This window comes from Balaenoptera borealis (genome assembly GCF_965194805.1).
Source record: "Balaenoptera borealis genome assembly, chromosome: X".
In the NCBI taxonomy this organism is placed as follows: domain Eukaryota; kingdom Metazoa; phylum Chordata; class Mammalia; order Artiodactyla; family Balaenopteridae; genus Balaenoptera; species Balaenoptera borealis.
This window is the reverse complement of record NC_138881.1, coordinates 16868386-16885565: the sequence shown is the minus strand read 5'-3', so window position 1 is coordinate 16885565 and position 17180 is coordinate 16868386. Positions and strand designations below refer to the sequence as shown.

General features: G+C 43.7%; 1 protein-coding gene across 7 annotated transcripts in view; it reads left to right on the top strand.

The window, feature by feature from the left end:
* SH3KBP1 (SH3 domain containing kinase binding protein 1) overlaps positions 1 to 17180 on the top strand; it is a 337377-nt gene that overhangs the window by 80334 nt on the left and 239863 nt on the right. The window contains exon 1 of one of the 7 annotated variants that reach the window (XM_082375633.1): positions 177 to 303. The exons of 5 other annotated variants lie outside the window; for them this stretch is intronic. In XM_082375633.1, coding sequence (XP_082231759.1) covers positions 253 to 303 — 51 coding nt within the window. In that variant the 5' untranslated portion in view covers positions 177 to 252. Of the gene's footprint in view, positions 1 to 176; positions 304 to 17180 lie in introns of those variants that run through there. One more of the 7 variants, XM_082375637.1, reaches the window with a different exon arrangement.

Here is a 17180-nt window from a genome sequence, read left to right as displayed (position 1 = left end):
CATTTTGAAAAAAAAACGCATTTCACTCGATTTGTGACAGAAATAAGCGCAGAGAGAGGAAAAAAAAAAACCCACCCAGTGTGAATGTGTAGCGGGAGGGGCGGGTGGGCTGGGTACGGGACAGGATGCTTAGAATAATTCTGCTGCCAAGTGAATCACAGAGACTTGCAGTTCTCCGCGAGCAGGGAACACACACTCCTGCCCAGAGTTCAGACACAGGCAGCCCGCTCTCACCATTTCATACTCCGCGGTATGGAGCTTTCCGCAGCCAAAGCCCCGAGTGCTGCCGATGCATCTGAGATTGTAAGTAGGCCATACATCTGTTTCGATTGTTATTATGTCTGCCTCTTTTGTAGCCTGTTGCCCGACTGCTTCGTAGGCCGGGAGGGAGGCACGATGGGGAATTTGGTCCTGGCTCAGTCCTTCCGAGATGGTGAGCAACACCGTGTTCCATTTGGACCCGGGTGTTTCAGTTTTCTTGTTTGCGGAGGAAGGGAATTTCTTTCCCCAAGCCCTCCTCAGTGACAGAAGTGGCTTTTGGCTGAGCCCCTTTGGTAGCGGCACCTATAAAGATTTGGAACAGGCCTGTCATCTGGCGGGATGGCTCTTTCCTTCTCCTGACCGCTATCAATGAGTTTTTTCCAGGGGACACGGCACACGAGACAACCCCAGTCAGCCAAGCCCACCCCCGAGTCCCCACGCCTGCAGGTGGCCCTTTCACGGGTGAAGTGTCCCTGTGAAGGATTGGGAGCAGGTAACATTTCTGAGGCAGCTGACAGAGTTGGGAGGCTGGGATGAAGCCAGGTGTGGAATCCAGCTTTCCTGTGGTGGGAAGGAGTAAGGGGGCAGGAGAGGAGAATGACAGGGAGGCAGGACAGAAAGTTAGATCGGGGTCTTTTCATACCACTGGCCTGTTGCTCGATGCCAGCCCAGGTGGTAGGCAAGGCTCAAATCCTCACTCAGCTAACTGTAGCCTGGGGCCAGTAACAAAAATCTCTCCTGGTCTTACTCTTCTCATTTGAAAATTGTGATCACTGCACTTCATGGGATTGCTGTATTATTTGGAGTGATGAGCGTGAAAGCACCTGGCACTTGGTCAGCACTCCCTAAGCGATGTATTTTGCCCTCCTTTACCCCTTCTCCTTCCTCAGTGAGATATTAGACCATCAGTGCAAGCAGTGTGCTGGGCTCTGAAATGCCACCCATGTTGCTGTCCCCAGCTTGTTTGGGGGCAGCCTTTGTGGATGTCGAGTTCTCTTGGTTGGTGTCATAGGTTTATCTTGAGGTCGGCCAGTTGGCCTGGTTGCCCTTTTATTCATGGGTACATGACTCCCCAGAACAAGGAGGTGTCGGGGAGAAGGTGTGAGTGGGTCACGCTCATGTCTCACAGATCTATTTGCCTTAGAGATCATGGGGGCTGGGGAGGCTGTGCTGTGAGTCCTAGAAGGAGAGTGATCATTCAGAAGAGCCATTTCTGGTTCTGCTTTGAATTTCCACGTTATCAATACCTATGTTCAGCCGGCCCCAAGGAGAAGAAAAAGAAAAGATAAACCTTGAAGAACGCTGCTCAGCAATTTATCTGATTTCTGATTCCGAAGTAGGTGTAGAGCTACTTTGTGATGACTTTACGTCCAGTTGTTTCAGTCATCCTGTTCATGGATTCAGGCAACCTCCATGCACATGGGTCAATTCCCAGCTGCCTTCCCACCATTATGTGTGTTCGCTTGTTTAGGGGGATTTTCTAGAGCCTGTCTTGTTAATTAGTTTCACCGTGTGCTTTATATTTGCTGACTGTGAGTTAATTGCTAATAATAGTGTTCCCTTGTCAGTTACAAGTTCTCCCACCCCTTTGCCCCCATTGAATTCCATGTATTTCATCTCATATTTAGGCTAAAACAGTTTGTCTCTAACTGGCAAGACTCCTTAATAACTGTACCCATGAGCTCTAACACAGTGATAATTTTTATCGTTGATTTTGGAGACATTGTATCATCTGTACACTTTGTGTGCAATGATTTAAGAGTGCCTTTTTTTCCTTAATCAACATCAAAGTCATGTATCACAATGTACCAACCTTCAGTAGCTCTCTGTTGCTCTTCATTGGAATCCACCTTCTTGCCCACCGCCGGCTGTGCCTTGTATGATCTGGCCCGTGCCTATCTTTCCAGCCTCGTCGTGGTCACCCTCCCACTTGGCCACTTCCTTCTACCATACCACCGCCCTGGCCACCCCGGCACCTGCTGAGCCCCTTCCTGCTGCTGGGCCCAGGCACTTGAGGTGCTCTCTCCTGGGAGCACCCTTTCTTTGGCTCTTGCTTGGCTGGCTCTTGCTCTGCTTTCAGGTGTTACTCAGAGAAGCCCTCCTGAGCCATCTTATCTAAAGGGACTTCCTCCATCTTAAGTTTCCTTCTCCCTTCCCGTCACATCACCACATCTATTTCTTGCAGGGCGCTTACATCACAGCCTGTAAATCCCTTGTTGCCTCATTGATTTACTTGGCACTTGCTGTCTCCTTCACTGGAATTTCAGCCCTGGTGCGGGCAGAGGCCTTCTCTGTCTTATTCCACTGTATCCCCGGCGCCTAACTCAGTTCTAGACACATAGTAGATGCTCAACAAATATTTGTTGAATGAATAGAGGCTTTGGATGACTGATACAGTGGATGCCTTTTAAGTAGTGTGCGACTGCAAGCTGATAAAGTTAGTTCCCTCTTTTCTGTGCCAGACCCTCCCCACCCCATGTGCCTCCGTCACTGCTCTGGCACTTTGGGAGCACTCCAGACCCCAGGGCCCCGTTTCCCTCTCCTGGCAAGCCCGTGGCTGGTATCAGGAGTCACCCTCTGTTTTAAGCATCACTTTTTTTCTCAAAATGAAAACCACCCGTCTTCAAAGTGATTTGCTTAAAACAAATGCGTATTTCTTTACCAAGGCCTTCCTCCCCTTCTGCCTTTCCCCACCTCCTGCCAAGAATAATGGGAAAACACTCTTATCTTGGAAAGTGATTTTTCCCTCTGGTCAGAATCCAAAGCTGGATGATTTATCAGCCAGTGTGCTGGGCAATAGCTTCCCCACCCTGCGGCTCTCAAACGGTGATGATTTGTTCTCCTGAGAGGCTTGAAGGGGTCCTGTGATGGGGGCTTGGCGTTGACAGTGCCCATCTTTGTATATTTCCTTTAAACGTCCTTCCGGAACCTAGCCCAGGGCACCATGTAAATGGCGGCAGGGGTGGGGATGGTGTCTAAGTGCTTTCTGGTGGACTGTTTGCCAGCTCATTGATTCCTTAACACCAACTCCGGGAAGTAAATAGTATTACCTCCATTTTAGAGGTGGTGAGATAGAGGCTCACAGAGGTTAGGTAGGTCATAACCAGCCAGAATCAGAACCCAGGTCTCTCTGGCTTCCAGATCCACATATTATTTGTTGGTGTACTCAGTGTTCCTTAGGCTTTTTTTTTTTTTTCCTCACTGCGCGGCTTGCGGGATCTTAGTTACCCAGCCAGGGATTGAACCCGGGCCCTCGGCAATGAAAGCGTGGAGTCCTAACCACAGGACCACCAGGGAATTCCCTCTTAGGCTTTTTTTTTAATATAAATTTATTTATTTATTTTTGGCTACATTGGGTCTTCGTTGCTGTGCCGTGGGCTTTTCTCTAGTTGCGGCGAGCGGGGGCTAGTCTTCGTTGCAGAGCACGGGCTCTAGGTGCCTGGGCTTCAGCAGTTGTGACTCGTGGGCTCTAGAGCACAGGCTCAGTAGTTGTGGCGCACGGGCTTAGTTGCTCCGCGGCATGTGGGATCTTCCCAGATCAGGGCTGAAACCCGTGTCTCCTGCGTTGGCAGGCGGATTCTTAACTACTGCGCCACCAGGGAAGCCCCAAGGCTTTTTTTTTTTTGACTATGTCTTACAGTTAAAAAACAGTCTGGCAACTTAGCATACATGTGCACATACAGTACACATGTGCATATATGTACGCATACATGTAGCTGCAAAACACTTCCTGAAGCAGTAGTTGCCTTCACTGTGTGTGATGCACTCTTTCATTCTCTGTTCTTTTCAAAGAATGCTGGTCAGCATATAGCAGGATTCCCTTCTTTTTAAAGGTTGAATAATATTTCATTGTATATATATGCCATGGTTTCTTTGTCCATTCATCCATCAGTGGATGGATGTTGTTTCCATACCTTGGTTGCCAGGGGCTGGGAGGAGAGGGAAATGGGGAGTTGCCGTTCAGTGGGTATAAAGTTCCAGTTATGCAAGATGAATGTGCTGTAAAGTTCTGCTGTGCAGCAGTACTGTGTTGTGCACTTAAGTTTTAAGAAGGTAGGCTCAAGTGAAGTGTTCTTACCCCCCCTCACACACACACAAAATGCTGGTGAGGACCTTCTAAAATTTTTTTTTTTTGAACTCAACTGTTTTTATTTCACTCCTTTTTTAAAAAATTTTTTTGGAGTATAGTTGCTTTACAATACTGTGTTAGTTTCTACTATACAGCAAAGTGAATCAGCTATACGTATACATATATCCCCTCTTTTTTGGACTTCCTTCTCATTTAGGTCACCACAGAGCACTGAGTAGAGTTCCCTGTGCTATACAGCAGGTTCTCATTAGTTATCTATTTTATACATAGAGTCAATAGTGTATAGATGTCAATCCCAATCTCCCAATTCATCCCAACCCCTCTTTCCCCCTTGGTATCCATACGTTTGTTCTCTACATAATACAAGCCACAGGCTGGGAGAAAATATTTTCAAAAACACATTGATAAAGGACTCGTGTCTAAAATATTAAAAAGAACACTTAAAACTTAGAAATAAGAATACATATATCCCAATTAAAAATAATATCTGAACAACACTTCACCTCTGCTTATGAGGTTACAGAGCAACCATAATTTTCATTCATTGCTTATGGGAGTGCAAAATGGTACAGCCACTTTGGAAGACAGTTCGGCAGTTTCCTAAAAAGTTAACATACTCTTATAAAGCTAAATATATATGACTTAGTACTTATGCACCTAGATATTTCCCCAACTGATTTGAAAACTTAGGTTGACGCAAAAACATGTACATGAATGTATAGTAACTTTATTCATAATAGCCAGAAACTGGAAAAAACCAAGATGCCCCTCAGTAGGTGAATAGATGAACAAACTATAGTACATTCATTGGAATATTATTTAGCTATAAAAAGAAATTAGCTACTGAGCTATGGAAAGGTCTGGATGTATCTTTCATACATATTGCTAAGTGGAAAACGCCAGTATGAAAAGGCACAATAATGTATGACCCCACATTATAGGAAATTCTGGAAAAGGCAAAACTGTAGAGGCAGTGAAAAGATCAGTGGTTGCTAGGGGTTTAGGGAATAGAAGGAGAGTTGACTAGCTGAAACACAGGTAATTTTTAGGGTGGTCAAAATATTCTGTATAATACTTCGATGCTAGATACATGACATGCATTTGTGAAAGCCCAGAGTAGTTTGCAGAACAAAGAGTAAATATTAATGTATGCAAACTTTAAAAATCATTTAAGTAGTTGAGTGATCCTAGGAAGGAATGCATACTGTGACAAGCTAGTCTAGTTGTTTTTTTTTTGTTTTTTTGTTTTTTGGCTGCGTTGGATCTTTGTTGCTGTGTGCGGGCTTTCTCTAGTTGTGGCGAGCGGGGGCTACTCTTCGTTGCGGTGCGCGGGCTTCTCATTGCGGTGGCTTCTCTTGTCGGGGAGCGCGGACTTTAGTAGTTGTGGCTCACAGGCTCTAGAGCGCAGGCTCAGTAGTTGTGGCGCACGGGCTTAGTTGCTCCGCGGCATGTGGGATCTTCCCGGACCAGGGCTCGAACCCGTGTCCCCTGCATTGACAGGCGGATTCTTAACCACTGCGCCACCAGGGAAGCCCTAGTTGTTTTATAATTGCATAAAACAATCTTAGTGAAGGGGATGGGGGTAAAGCGTGGCCCTAAATGACTTTGGAAATGAGTAGAATCTGTAAGAGTAAAGGCAAAAGAAACTGCACATAAGTGCTGTACTTTAGTTGATGAAGCTGTTTCCCCTGGGGGTACAGGTTAGAAATTCTGATACTGTTATACATCTGTACTGGAATTTAACAATTAAGTAAATGAATGGCAGATGAGAGAGCCAAGTTTCTCACTGACTGGACGGGAGGTTATAGAAGTGAATAGGCTAGAATGATTCTTGGGGTAATGATTTATAGTTGAAGACATTAATTTGAACTCATGTTTAGCTGAAAATAGATTCAGATGATTTCATATATTAAGTATTTATAGATATATGTATATATACAGGTTAGTACACACATGTACTAACATGCTTCATGTTCTAGCAGCTGACAGGACCTAGAAGAAGTGAATCTCCAGTAGCAAAAGCACACCTAGCAGTCAGATTTAGGTTTCTAAAAACATTCTCTAGCAAAGTAACCAAGGCTCCTTGGAAAAATGATTCCAGGACTGAAGCAGGAAATATACAAGATGAGACAGAGCATCTTGTAGTGCCAGAAAGTGATTTTTAAAAAGTCTACATTGAGGGAGGTATGTCAAAGGGACTAATTAGCCAACTGAAGAGGTCCCAGTGGCCAAAGCTGAAATACTTTGAATAACAAAGTAAATTAGTATTGGATTAAAACCTAAAGTATAAAGTAAATTTCCATGAGTCCATATTGATGGAAAGAAGATTGAATAAGTAAATAAATGGGGCAAATAAACAAATACCCCTTGCCAAAGAATTCCAAATAATTTATGTAGATACTTTGACCTCAAGGAGAGAGAGCCTAAATCCCCATTCCTTAAGTCTAGGTTATGCATAATGACTTCCTTTTAAATTATGGAAGAAGGGAAACAAGAATAACTTCATAGTGGAGAAATCTGACAACCACTATCTCAGTCAGGTGATGGAAGTCAATATCAATGTCATGTTGATAATATGTACCCTTGACATGATGTGTTGACTATGGCGCTTTACCTCTGCAGTCTTCTGCCCAAAATACATAACTCAATCTAACCACTGGGAAAACATCAGACAAATCCCAAAAGAGGAAGTGACACAGAATACATAACCATTACCCCTTAAAACTTTCAGGGTCATCAAAAACAAGGAAGGTCTGAAAAACGATCACAGACAGAAGTATCCTAAAGAGATATGACACTAAATATAATGTGGACCTTCTAAATTGATTGCATGGCCCAGTAATTGACGGCAACCGGAACTCTTTTGGAAACAGCTTGACAAACACTAGTGTAGGTGATATGTAATATATGCTTACTTTACATAGAGCTTTACACGATGTAAGCTACTTTCTAAAATGTCTGTGGAAGTATAACATACATATATAAAATGCACATGAGAGTAAGCTTGTTGAAGTTTTGCAAACTGAACATATCTGTGTAACCATGAAATCAAAACACACACCACTGATTTAAGCTTCTTTGAATCAAGACAGGCAGGCATGGAGTACAACAGAAACAGGTATGCCCACGATTTGTTCTGAATTATGCACATCCAGCTTACTTGATAGAATTTCTCTTTTTAGATCGATATTTTGTGTTTCCAGTGATGGGGCCTGACTGGTATTTTAGATCTAACAACCACCCAAGGAATGGAACAAGGCTTCTGTAAGGGCTGTCAGAAATGGGCAGAAAAGGAGGCTGGCTGAGCATGGGCCTGGCAAAATATGAACAACGAGGAGGAGGGGGAAAGGGCCAGGCCCCGAAGTTGGATATGGAAACATTCAGGTGTGAGGATTTATGGTGATAGTAATTGAGACCAATTTTACTGAAATTTGGGGTGGTGATAGTAATTGAGACCAATTTTACTGAAATTTGGGGGAGGGGTGTGAATGGGAAGGAGGGAAGGGAACTTGTAATTAGAGTCCCAGGCCCCTAGAAGCCAATGAACTTTTGTGTGAAATAAGGAACGTCTACCTCTCATGGGGGGTATTAACTTTTAGAGAAAATTGTTTTAGCACACTGAAGCAAACTGCTTATTTCTTGGCGAAAGACATAAATGCATCTCAATACAAACGCAAGCTAGAGTAACTCAGCTTTCGTAATATGTGTGTTCTGCAAGGCTGTCTAGGTGGACAAATTGTACACAGTTCGTTGTAATGGGATGTCCGCAGAAATGAAAGAGAGCATTTACTGGGCTTTTAAACATTACATGCTGTTACAAAATTTGAGTAATCAATGCCCTTGGTGAAATGAAATGATAGTGAATTTTGTCAAACTGCAGAAGCGTCCTTGAATCAGGGACTTTGGGATAATAATAAAATCCTTTAGTCATTGTGGACTAGATAAGCTCTTGACCTGTGGTGCTCACTGTGGGTTGGTGCTTAATTCTGCATGTGTCATGACTGTGTTTGTGCAAGAAAAGTCCTGGGACTGTAACACACACACACACTGTGGCCCAAGAGGAGGCACCCTGCTGGGGATAGGGAGTGGCTGTATTGGGACTTCCCTGGTGGTGCAGTGGTTAAGAATCCGCCTGCCAATGCAGGGGACACGGGTTCGAGCCCTGGTCCTGGAAGATCCCACATGCCGCGGAGCAGCTAAGCCCGTGCGCCACAACTACTGAGCCTGTGCTCTAGAGCCCGCGAGCCACAACTACTGAAGCCCGCGTGCCTAGAGCCCGTGCTCCGCAACAAGAGAAGCCACCGCAATGAGAAGTCTGCACACCGCAATGAAGAGTAGCCCCCGCTCGCCGCAACTAGAGGAAGCCTGCGCACAGCAACGGAGACCCAATGCAGCCAAAAATAAACAAATAAATAAATTTATTAAAAAAAAAAAAAAAAGAATGACTTACTGTTCCTTTCTTGGAGCGGAGCGTCATGCCAGGGCACTTAGTACTTGCTGGATGAATGGAGGGAGAAAGGAAAAAAACCATAGCTAGCATTTACTAGTATGTACTATGTGCTTTGCCTCTTTTATCTGATCTAGTCATCAGAACAAGCCTTTGAGGTGGGCACTGTGAATATCCTTACCTTTAGAGTGAGCTCATGTCCCTGTTTGCCAGGGGACTGTCCTGGTGTCTGCCTGTTGTCCTAGCATTGACATCGATAGCGTCCTTTTCATTCCAAAATGTCCTGGTTCAGATGATAAATTCTTTTTTAAAAAATTTATTTACTTTATTTATATACATTATTTTTGGCTGCGTTGGGTGTTTGTTGCTGCACGCGGGCTTTCTCTAGTTGCGGCGAGCAGGGGCTACTCTTCGTTGTGGTGCGCGGGATTCTCATTGCGGTGGCTTCTCTTGTTGCGGAGCACGGGCTCTAGGCGCGCGGGCTTCAGTAGTTGTGGCACTCGGGCTCAGTAGTTGTGGCTCGCGGGCTCTAGAGCGCAGGCTCAGTAGTTGTGGCACATGGGCTTAGTTGCTCCGCGGCATGTGGGATCTTCCCGGACCAGGGCTCGAACCTGTGTCCCCTGCGTTGGCAGGCGGATTCTTCACCACTGCGCCACCAGGGAAGTCCTGATAAATTCTTTCACTCTGAAACTTCAGATCTTGTCATTTGACCACTAAGTTCTGCTGCTTCACAATTTAGGTCAAGGAACATGTAGTATAAAAACAGCGTTCTTGATGTTTTCCAGTCCCAGTCTTTAGTGAAAATCACCGCCGTGATGTGTGACTAAGGGCAGTAGGAGTGTGCTAGGCGAAGACCCATTGAAATCCTCTGTGTGAGCTCATTGGTGAATCTAGATGATGAGTAGCCCGAAGTGATAATACTGTTCACAAATGCCTGGTGCTTTATTATTAACAAAACCCTTTCTCCTACTGTATTGTGTTGAAACTTCTTGTTGGCCCTGTGGCGTGGGTGGTGGTATTTCCATTTTCGGAAGGAGGATGCAAGGTCAGCAGGCCGATGTGGTCACCTGCCTGAGGTTTTACAGCCAGAAAAGGAGCTGATCCCCGATTCGACGCAGATATTCTGCCTCCATCAGCATTTTCTACCCTGCCAGCCACGCCTTATGCAGCTATTCGACGGTGCTGTGGGGTTTTTTAAATTTTATTTTTTTTAAATTGAAGTCTAGTTGATTTACAATGGTGTGCCAATCTCTGCTGTACAGCAGAGTGACTCAGTTATACACATACAGACATTCTTCTTTTCATATTCTTTTCCATTATGGTTTATCACAGGATATTGAGTATAGTTCCCTGTGTTGTACAGTAGGACCTTGTTGTTTATGCATCCTACATATACTAGTTTATACCTCGAGGGTGCTGTTTATGGAGCATTAGGACGTCACCTGGAGATTCATTAACCCCAACACAGGATTCCGCAACCTCGACACTGTTGACAGTTTTGGCTATTTAAGCCTATTGTGGGGCTGTTCTATGCACTGTAGGATGTTTAGCAGCATCTCTGACCTCTACCCACTAGATGCCAATAGCACACACCTCCTTTCCTCCCCCAGTTGTGACAGTGAAAAATGTCTTCAGGCAGTGTCAAATGTACCCTGCGACACAAATTGCCCCTGGTTAGACCTGTCATTTCCCTCTCTCTCTAGTTTCTAAAGCACCAGAAAAACTATTGGAAGCCCCACAAAGGGGCAGAAAAGAGGACAAGCAACACATTTCACGTGGAATTCACTTCCACAAAAGAACATTGGGTTCTTATCCCAAGGAAGGATAAGATAGCCAGCATTTTTTAAAGTCAAAAATCACACAATTAAAAATGTTTTTTAATAGAAAAGTTAGAATAGAGATCAGCTGAAATATGCACATACAAAATCTCCTGTAATCCAACTGCCCAGAGATAACTGTTGATACAATTCACATTATGCTTTCGCTCCTTCTAACCTTTTCCAACACGTGTGTATAAATATGTGTATCGTTTTTCAAATAGGGCTGTGCCACAAATGCTGTTATAATCACCGCAGATATCTTTCTATATCTATGATATAGAGCTGCAGAGCATTTCATTGTATGGCTACAGTATAAATTATTCACTCAGCCTCCTGTTGTGTACATTTGTTTTGTTTCTACTTTTGCTTTTGCTGTTACATGCAGAGCTTTGTTGAGGATTCATGTGTGTGCATCTAAGCCTTTCACAGCTTTTTTTTCCTTATAGAAATAAGGACATTTTAGCATCTAATGAACAAGGTATCCAAGTCATAATGTGCTGGATTGTATTTTGATTATATTACGTACTTTTGCCCCTTAAAATTATGGAAAGTGCATTGGTAAAATTTTGATTATGCACTCAGCTTGCAGAATGGAGTGTGGAAAGTTCTTTGGTTTTCTGATTAAATGATGATTAATGAGAAACCATTTAGGTTTCAGGCCTTGCTCATGAAAACCACTCTTAACTGTATCAGGCTACTTCCTGAGTAGGGATTACAGCCCATTGACAATCAGTGAGTCTTCCTTTAACACTCTGTTCACTGCTGAGAGTAATTTAGGGCTATGTTCTCATGAATTCTCATTGCTCAAGTATTTTTCTTATACGTGTTTAAAATGGGAAAAAAAAAAACCTCGTGGTAAAAACATTGAAGCAGTACAGAAGAGCTTAAATATTCCCTACTTTACTCCCCCCTTGTTTTTTTTAATTCCCTAGATATTTTTAATGCAACTACAAACAATAAAAACATACAAAATTTTTTTTAAAACCCCACAAACTAGACAGTATGCAAGGTCTGATCCAATTGGCTTTTTTCAGTTAAAGTTTCCTTCTGTGTCTGCACCTTATTCTGTATAATTGGTGCCCTATTCGGGGTCATTTCAGGCCTTTCTTTTTCATCTGCAACAAAGCACCCTATTTATGTGAGTCCACCTGTAGGATAAATGCCTAGCAGTGGAGTTGTTGGGTTAAGAGTCTGTCCTTAGAATTTTCATAGATACTGCTAATTGCCCTTCTACCAATCGTGTATATATATATATATATACACACACACACATACATACATACATACATACATACATACATACATACATACATATATATCCTGGCTTGCTTCCAGCAGGCATTTTTTTTTCTGCCTGGCATAAACTATGGATTAATAAACCCTGCGGTTGAACCTCATCTATGGGAAGGGCCATAATTGGTTAGGAGGAGCCCATAGTCTCCCTAGTGACCATTCTAGGGATTGGTTCCTGGCCTTGGGGGAACCAAGGGGGATATTTATTTACTGGCTTTCTCCTGGAATTGGTCTGGAACTGGCTTTTACTTTTGTCAACCGTGGAGTAAGAAGTACATGTGTAAAGCTGGGAGACGGTACCCAGGTAGGTGACTTTCTGGTGATGGTTGATGGAGTGTCTCAATTAGAATTGAGGTGGTTAGAAATGGACCTTTGTTACTAAAGAGGTTGCAATATTTACTTCTCAGTGAGCCTCTGAAATAGAAGAGCATGTCATTTAGCATTTGGTACAATGTACTAAATGTAACATGTCAATATAATAAATGTAAATATAATGTGATACACTCATTTCATAACCATTTTCACTCCCCTTACCTCTTCTGTAAAGTCTTTTCTGATGTTTCTCCCTTCTCCGTCTTTGTCCACTCCATGTTGATAATTTTTTGTACTGTCCTTTTAAAAAACTGATAATTATGGTCAGTGCTGCATTTTGGGCCTTTTGTTGTTTTATTATCTTATTTGTGACCAGCGTTGTCTCCCTGATCAAATGTTCACCAACCTTTGGTTTCTAGTCCTCATCGCCCTAGCACAGTGTTTGGCATATACGTATTTGCGTTGGCTGCTCACTTCAGAATCCTCCTTATTTTATGGGGTCTCGGGGCTTGGTAAAAGAGGACCATCCCTGGACGGCCCCCCTTTGGCCCCCAGGACGGTGATCATTAAGGTCTCTGTTGCCTCACTCTTAAGGGCCTTGCTTTCCTGCCCAAGGGAGGGCACAGCAAGGTGCCATCTTTTACTGATTTTGTATTTGAAGCCGCGGAGGCTGGCCGATGTTTGAAGATGGTTCCATGACCCCTGGTGGGCGCAGCAGCTGCCACAGCCCTGGGTAACAGTGTGAGGCGCCTGTATTTTCTGAGAAGTCGGGGGGCTTTCTGATGGGCACTTCAAATGTTCACTCACTGCAGTCTTGGCCAGAATTTTTTGAGTCAGCCTGGGGTGAGCCACCCTGAGGCCGAGATACAGAGAGGAAAGCAGGGCTGAGGAAACTGACTTCTCCTGACAGTGAGCCTGAAATTGGGGCAACTCTTGGTCTGCACCCCCTTGTCCAGTGCTGTAGCTAATGCTAGGAGATGACCTAGGAACTTGGGGCATGGGGCCCCTGCCCTGAAGGTGGAAGCTGACGTCTGTTTAGGTTTGGCCTCCAGCGGGGCTCCTTGGGCTCTCCTCTGCCTTCTCCTCATCCCTCCAGGGCTTACACCCGGGGCCCCGCTGACACTGCTCTCCGGGGAGCTTCCAGAGGCATGGCCTAGACCTCAGCAGGGAGTCTTAAAAAAGAAACAAGCCGGAGAACTTTATTTTTCTTATTGTTCAAGTAATAGATTTTCTTTTATAGCAAATAAAGAAGACCTTTTAGAGGCAGACAGTGTGATCCAAGGAAAATGGCCTTTGGAGCCAAATGGTTCTGGGATGGAATTTGGGCTCTGTGACTTTTTCCTTAAGGAGCTGTTATGAGCTGAATTGTACACCCCCCCCCCCAAATTCATATGAGGCTAGTCTAACTGGTGTCCTTGTAAGAGAAGGGGCCTAGGATACAGAGAGACACCAGGGATGCGCACACCAAGCGAAGACCATGTGAGGATGCAGTGAGACGGTGGCCGCCTGCAAGCCAAGGAGAGAGGCCTCTGATGAAACCAAACCTGCTGACACCTTGATTTTGGACTTCTAGTCTCCAGAACTGTCAGAAATAAATTTCTGTTGTTTAAGCCCCCCAGTCTGTGGTATTTGTTACGACAGCCCTAGCAAATGAATATAGGTGCTTTTAGCAAGTCAGCTCCTCCAGTTTTGCTTCCCCCATCACTAAAGAGAGGACCACAACACCTGCCTTTCAGAGTCTATGTGAGGGACAGACATAATCCTGGCTTAGAGCAGGTACTCACAAATGGTGCCGGTGATTTAATAGTATAATGATAGAAACCACCGCCCTGTCCCCCACCTAGGTTTTCTGGCTTCAGCCTGATTTGAGGGTTTTTTTCCTTTCTTTCATTCTTTCTTTTTTTTTTTTTTACTTTCCTTTTAAGTGCTTTTCAAACAGGGTTGCAAAGAACTCCTGGGATCAGAGGAAGTGGGTACTTCATGGGTTTAACAAGCAATGAAATATTTTCTTCTGAGTAATCCTTTTCATCCTTTTAATCTCCTAACATACTGGGGTTCCAGGTACAATTTTATTTAGGACAAGGATTCTGCTGCTAAAATTAATTGAAAGCACCTTTGGGTGTGGTATATTTCCTGTACCTAATATCCACTGTATTAGTTTGCTAAGGCTGCTGTCACAAAGTACCACCAACTAGGGGTACTTAAACAACGGAAATGTATTGTCTCACAGTTCTGGAGCCTGGAAATCCAAGATTGTGGAGTGGGCAGGGTTGATTCCTTCTGAAGTTCTGAGGGAGAATCTGTTCCAGGCCTCTATCCTAGCTTCTGGGGGGTTTGCTGGTGATCTTTGACGTTCCTTGGCTTGTAGATACATCCCCTTGATCTCTGCCTTCATCCTCGCATGGCGTTCTCTCCGCATGCACATCTCCATTTCCAAATTTCTCCTTTTTATAAAGATGTCAGTCATATGGATCAAGGCCCACTCAAATGACCTCATCTTAACTTGATCGTCTGCAAAGACCCTATTTCCAAATAAGGTCACATTCACAGGTATTGGAGAGTAGGACCGTAAACGTCTTCTGGGGGATACAATTCAAGCCATAACAGCAATGATACTGGAACCCAATTTGCCATCTGTGTCCCTCTGCCTGCAGCTGGCAGCTTCCCAGGAGAAGTGTCCTCGCCTGGTCTACAGCTTCCATTCGTCTTGCAGGTTTTAGCTCAGAAGTCACCTGCTCAAAGAGCTCTTCTGCAGCTACTCTCAGTATAGACTGATTGAATGAATGAAATAGATTACGGAGTAAAATTGAAATGTGACTGAGAATTATGCCGATATTTTGCCCTAACAGTGTGTGGGAGCTTCTCTCTACCCCCCATAAATGTTACTTGTAGCTTTCTTGTATATCTTGGCTGTGTCACCACTACAGATGCTATTTAAGTATCATTTTGTGCCTGTGAATTGAGATGTCGGGCACCTCCCGAATGTCATGATGTTTCCTGTTCTGTGTGCAGAGCATGCCAGGAGGACTCAATCTGTTGGATTTTAATTTTTTTTTTGCAGTGAATTACAACTTGATTATGATTTTACAGTAATTCACAGAGCAAAACTGGCTAGAACCCTTCTCTGAAGGACCTCTCAGGTCTAGAAAACCTACGAATTATGAGTAAGGGAAGCATTTACTGATTCCAGTGAATCGGTTTGTGTTTATTGAGTATGCTCTATTTGCTAAAACCTTGCTAGGTGCTGTGCAGACAGTAGGCAGTATAGATAATAGTTATGGCCTCCAGCGCCACACAGTTCATTTGCACCAGTCAAAAAATAAACAACAATCCATGCAAAGTTGAACGAGGATGTGTAGTGTAGAAATTAAGAAGAAAAGAGTGCTCACCGTGGGCCAGCGGGTCAGGAAAGGCCTTGTGGACAAGCTTAGCTTAAGCTTAGGCTACACCTGGAACAGGTAAAGATCCGAGGAGAAGAGGAAAAGTACTAGTCCAGAATAATAGTAACGCACTGTGGAGGTATATAATAGTCCCAGTGTATATTGAGCGACCTTGTTTTAATAAAATTAATTTTGCTCATAGCATAGGTATGATCTAGTTTATAATAGGAAAATATTGGGAACAACTAAGCTTCCCATCAACTTGGGAAGAATAAATTATAGTACATCTCCATACTATATGGGATACTCCACAGCCAGAAAAAAGAATGAGAACACTTTTCACTGACATGGAAAGACCTCCCAAATATATTGTTAAGTGAGAAAAGCAAGGATCGGGAGAGCGTGAATCATATACTAACATACGATACTTGCTTAAAGAAACTGGAAGATATGCAAGAAACTAATTACAATTAGGAGCAGTAGTGGTAAACTAGGGTAGTGGGAGCTAGATTGTGTGTGTCTGTGCGTGTGTGTGTGTATGTGTGTGTGTGTTTTATTTTAGAGATTTGAATGATATAAGTGTATCCTATTCAAAAGGGTAAAAAGAAAGCTAGGCATGTTGACAGTAGTGTTAGCTCACACTGTTGCTACTCTGAAATTGATTGCAATGTCTCGGGGGCTTTGCCTTGCAGGGACAGGATGAATGAAGATTACCGGCTACACTAGACATCTAAGGGATAAGCTCTTGCATTTGCCCAGAGAAGGAAATTCTCTTAACCAGGTTTTCACTTTTATGGGTTATCACTAGAAATGTTTCACATGTGCACTAGAGTAGAGGGAATAGTATAATGACCCTCTTTGTACCCATCGTCCAGTTCCAGCAATCACCAGCGGCTGGCCAATCTCATTTCATTGGTTCTCCCTCCTCCTTACTCTCCCCTCCACTCCTGACCTTGATTCTTTTGCAGGCAGCACCTTTCTCATTGTTTTATTTAGAATTATGACTCAGACCTCCTGGATCCCACCATGGCCCCAGACATGCAGAGAAAATTGGATGCTTGAGGTGGAAAAAATTGTCTTTAACTGAATTTGGCTCATCTCCTTAGGTGCAGTTTTTAAAAATTATGGTAAAATACACATAACATAAAAGTTATCATCTTAATCATTTTTAAAGGTACTGTTCAGTAGTGTCAAGTGTATTCACATTGCTGTGCAGCTCATCTCCGGAACTCTTTCATCTGGCAGAACTGAAACTCTGTGGCCATTAAAGAACAACTCCCCGTTCCTCCTCCCCCCAGCCCCTGGCAACCACCATTCTACCTTCTGTCTCTCTGAGTCTAACTACACTAGGTACCTCATATAAGTGGAATCATACTGTATGTGTACTATCGTAACTGGCTTATTTCACTTAGCAGAATGTCCTCAGGGTTGATCTGTGCTGCAGCATGTGTCAGAATTTCCTTCGTTTTTAAGGGTGAAGAATATTTCATTGTAGGGATAGACCACATTTTTGTGTATCCATTCATCTATCAACGGACTCTGGGGTTTACTTTATGCCCCCATTTAGAATATAGTGT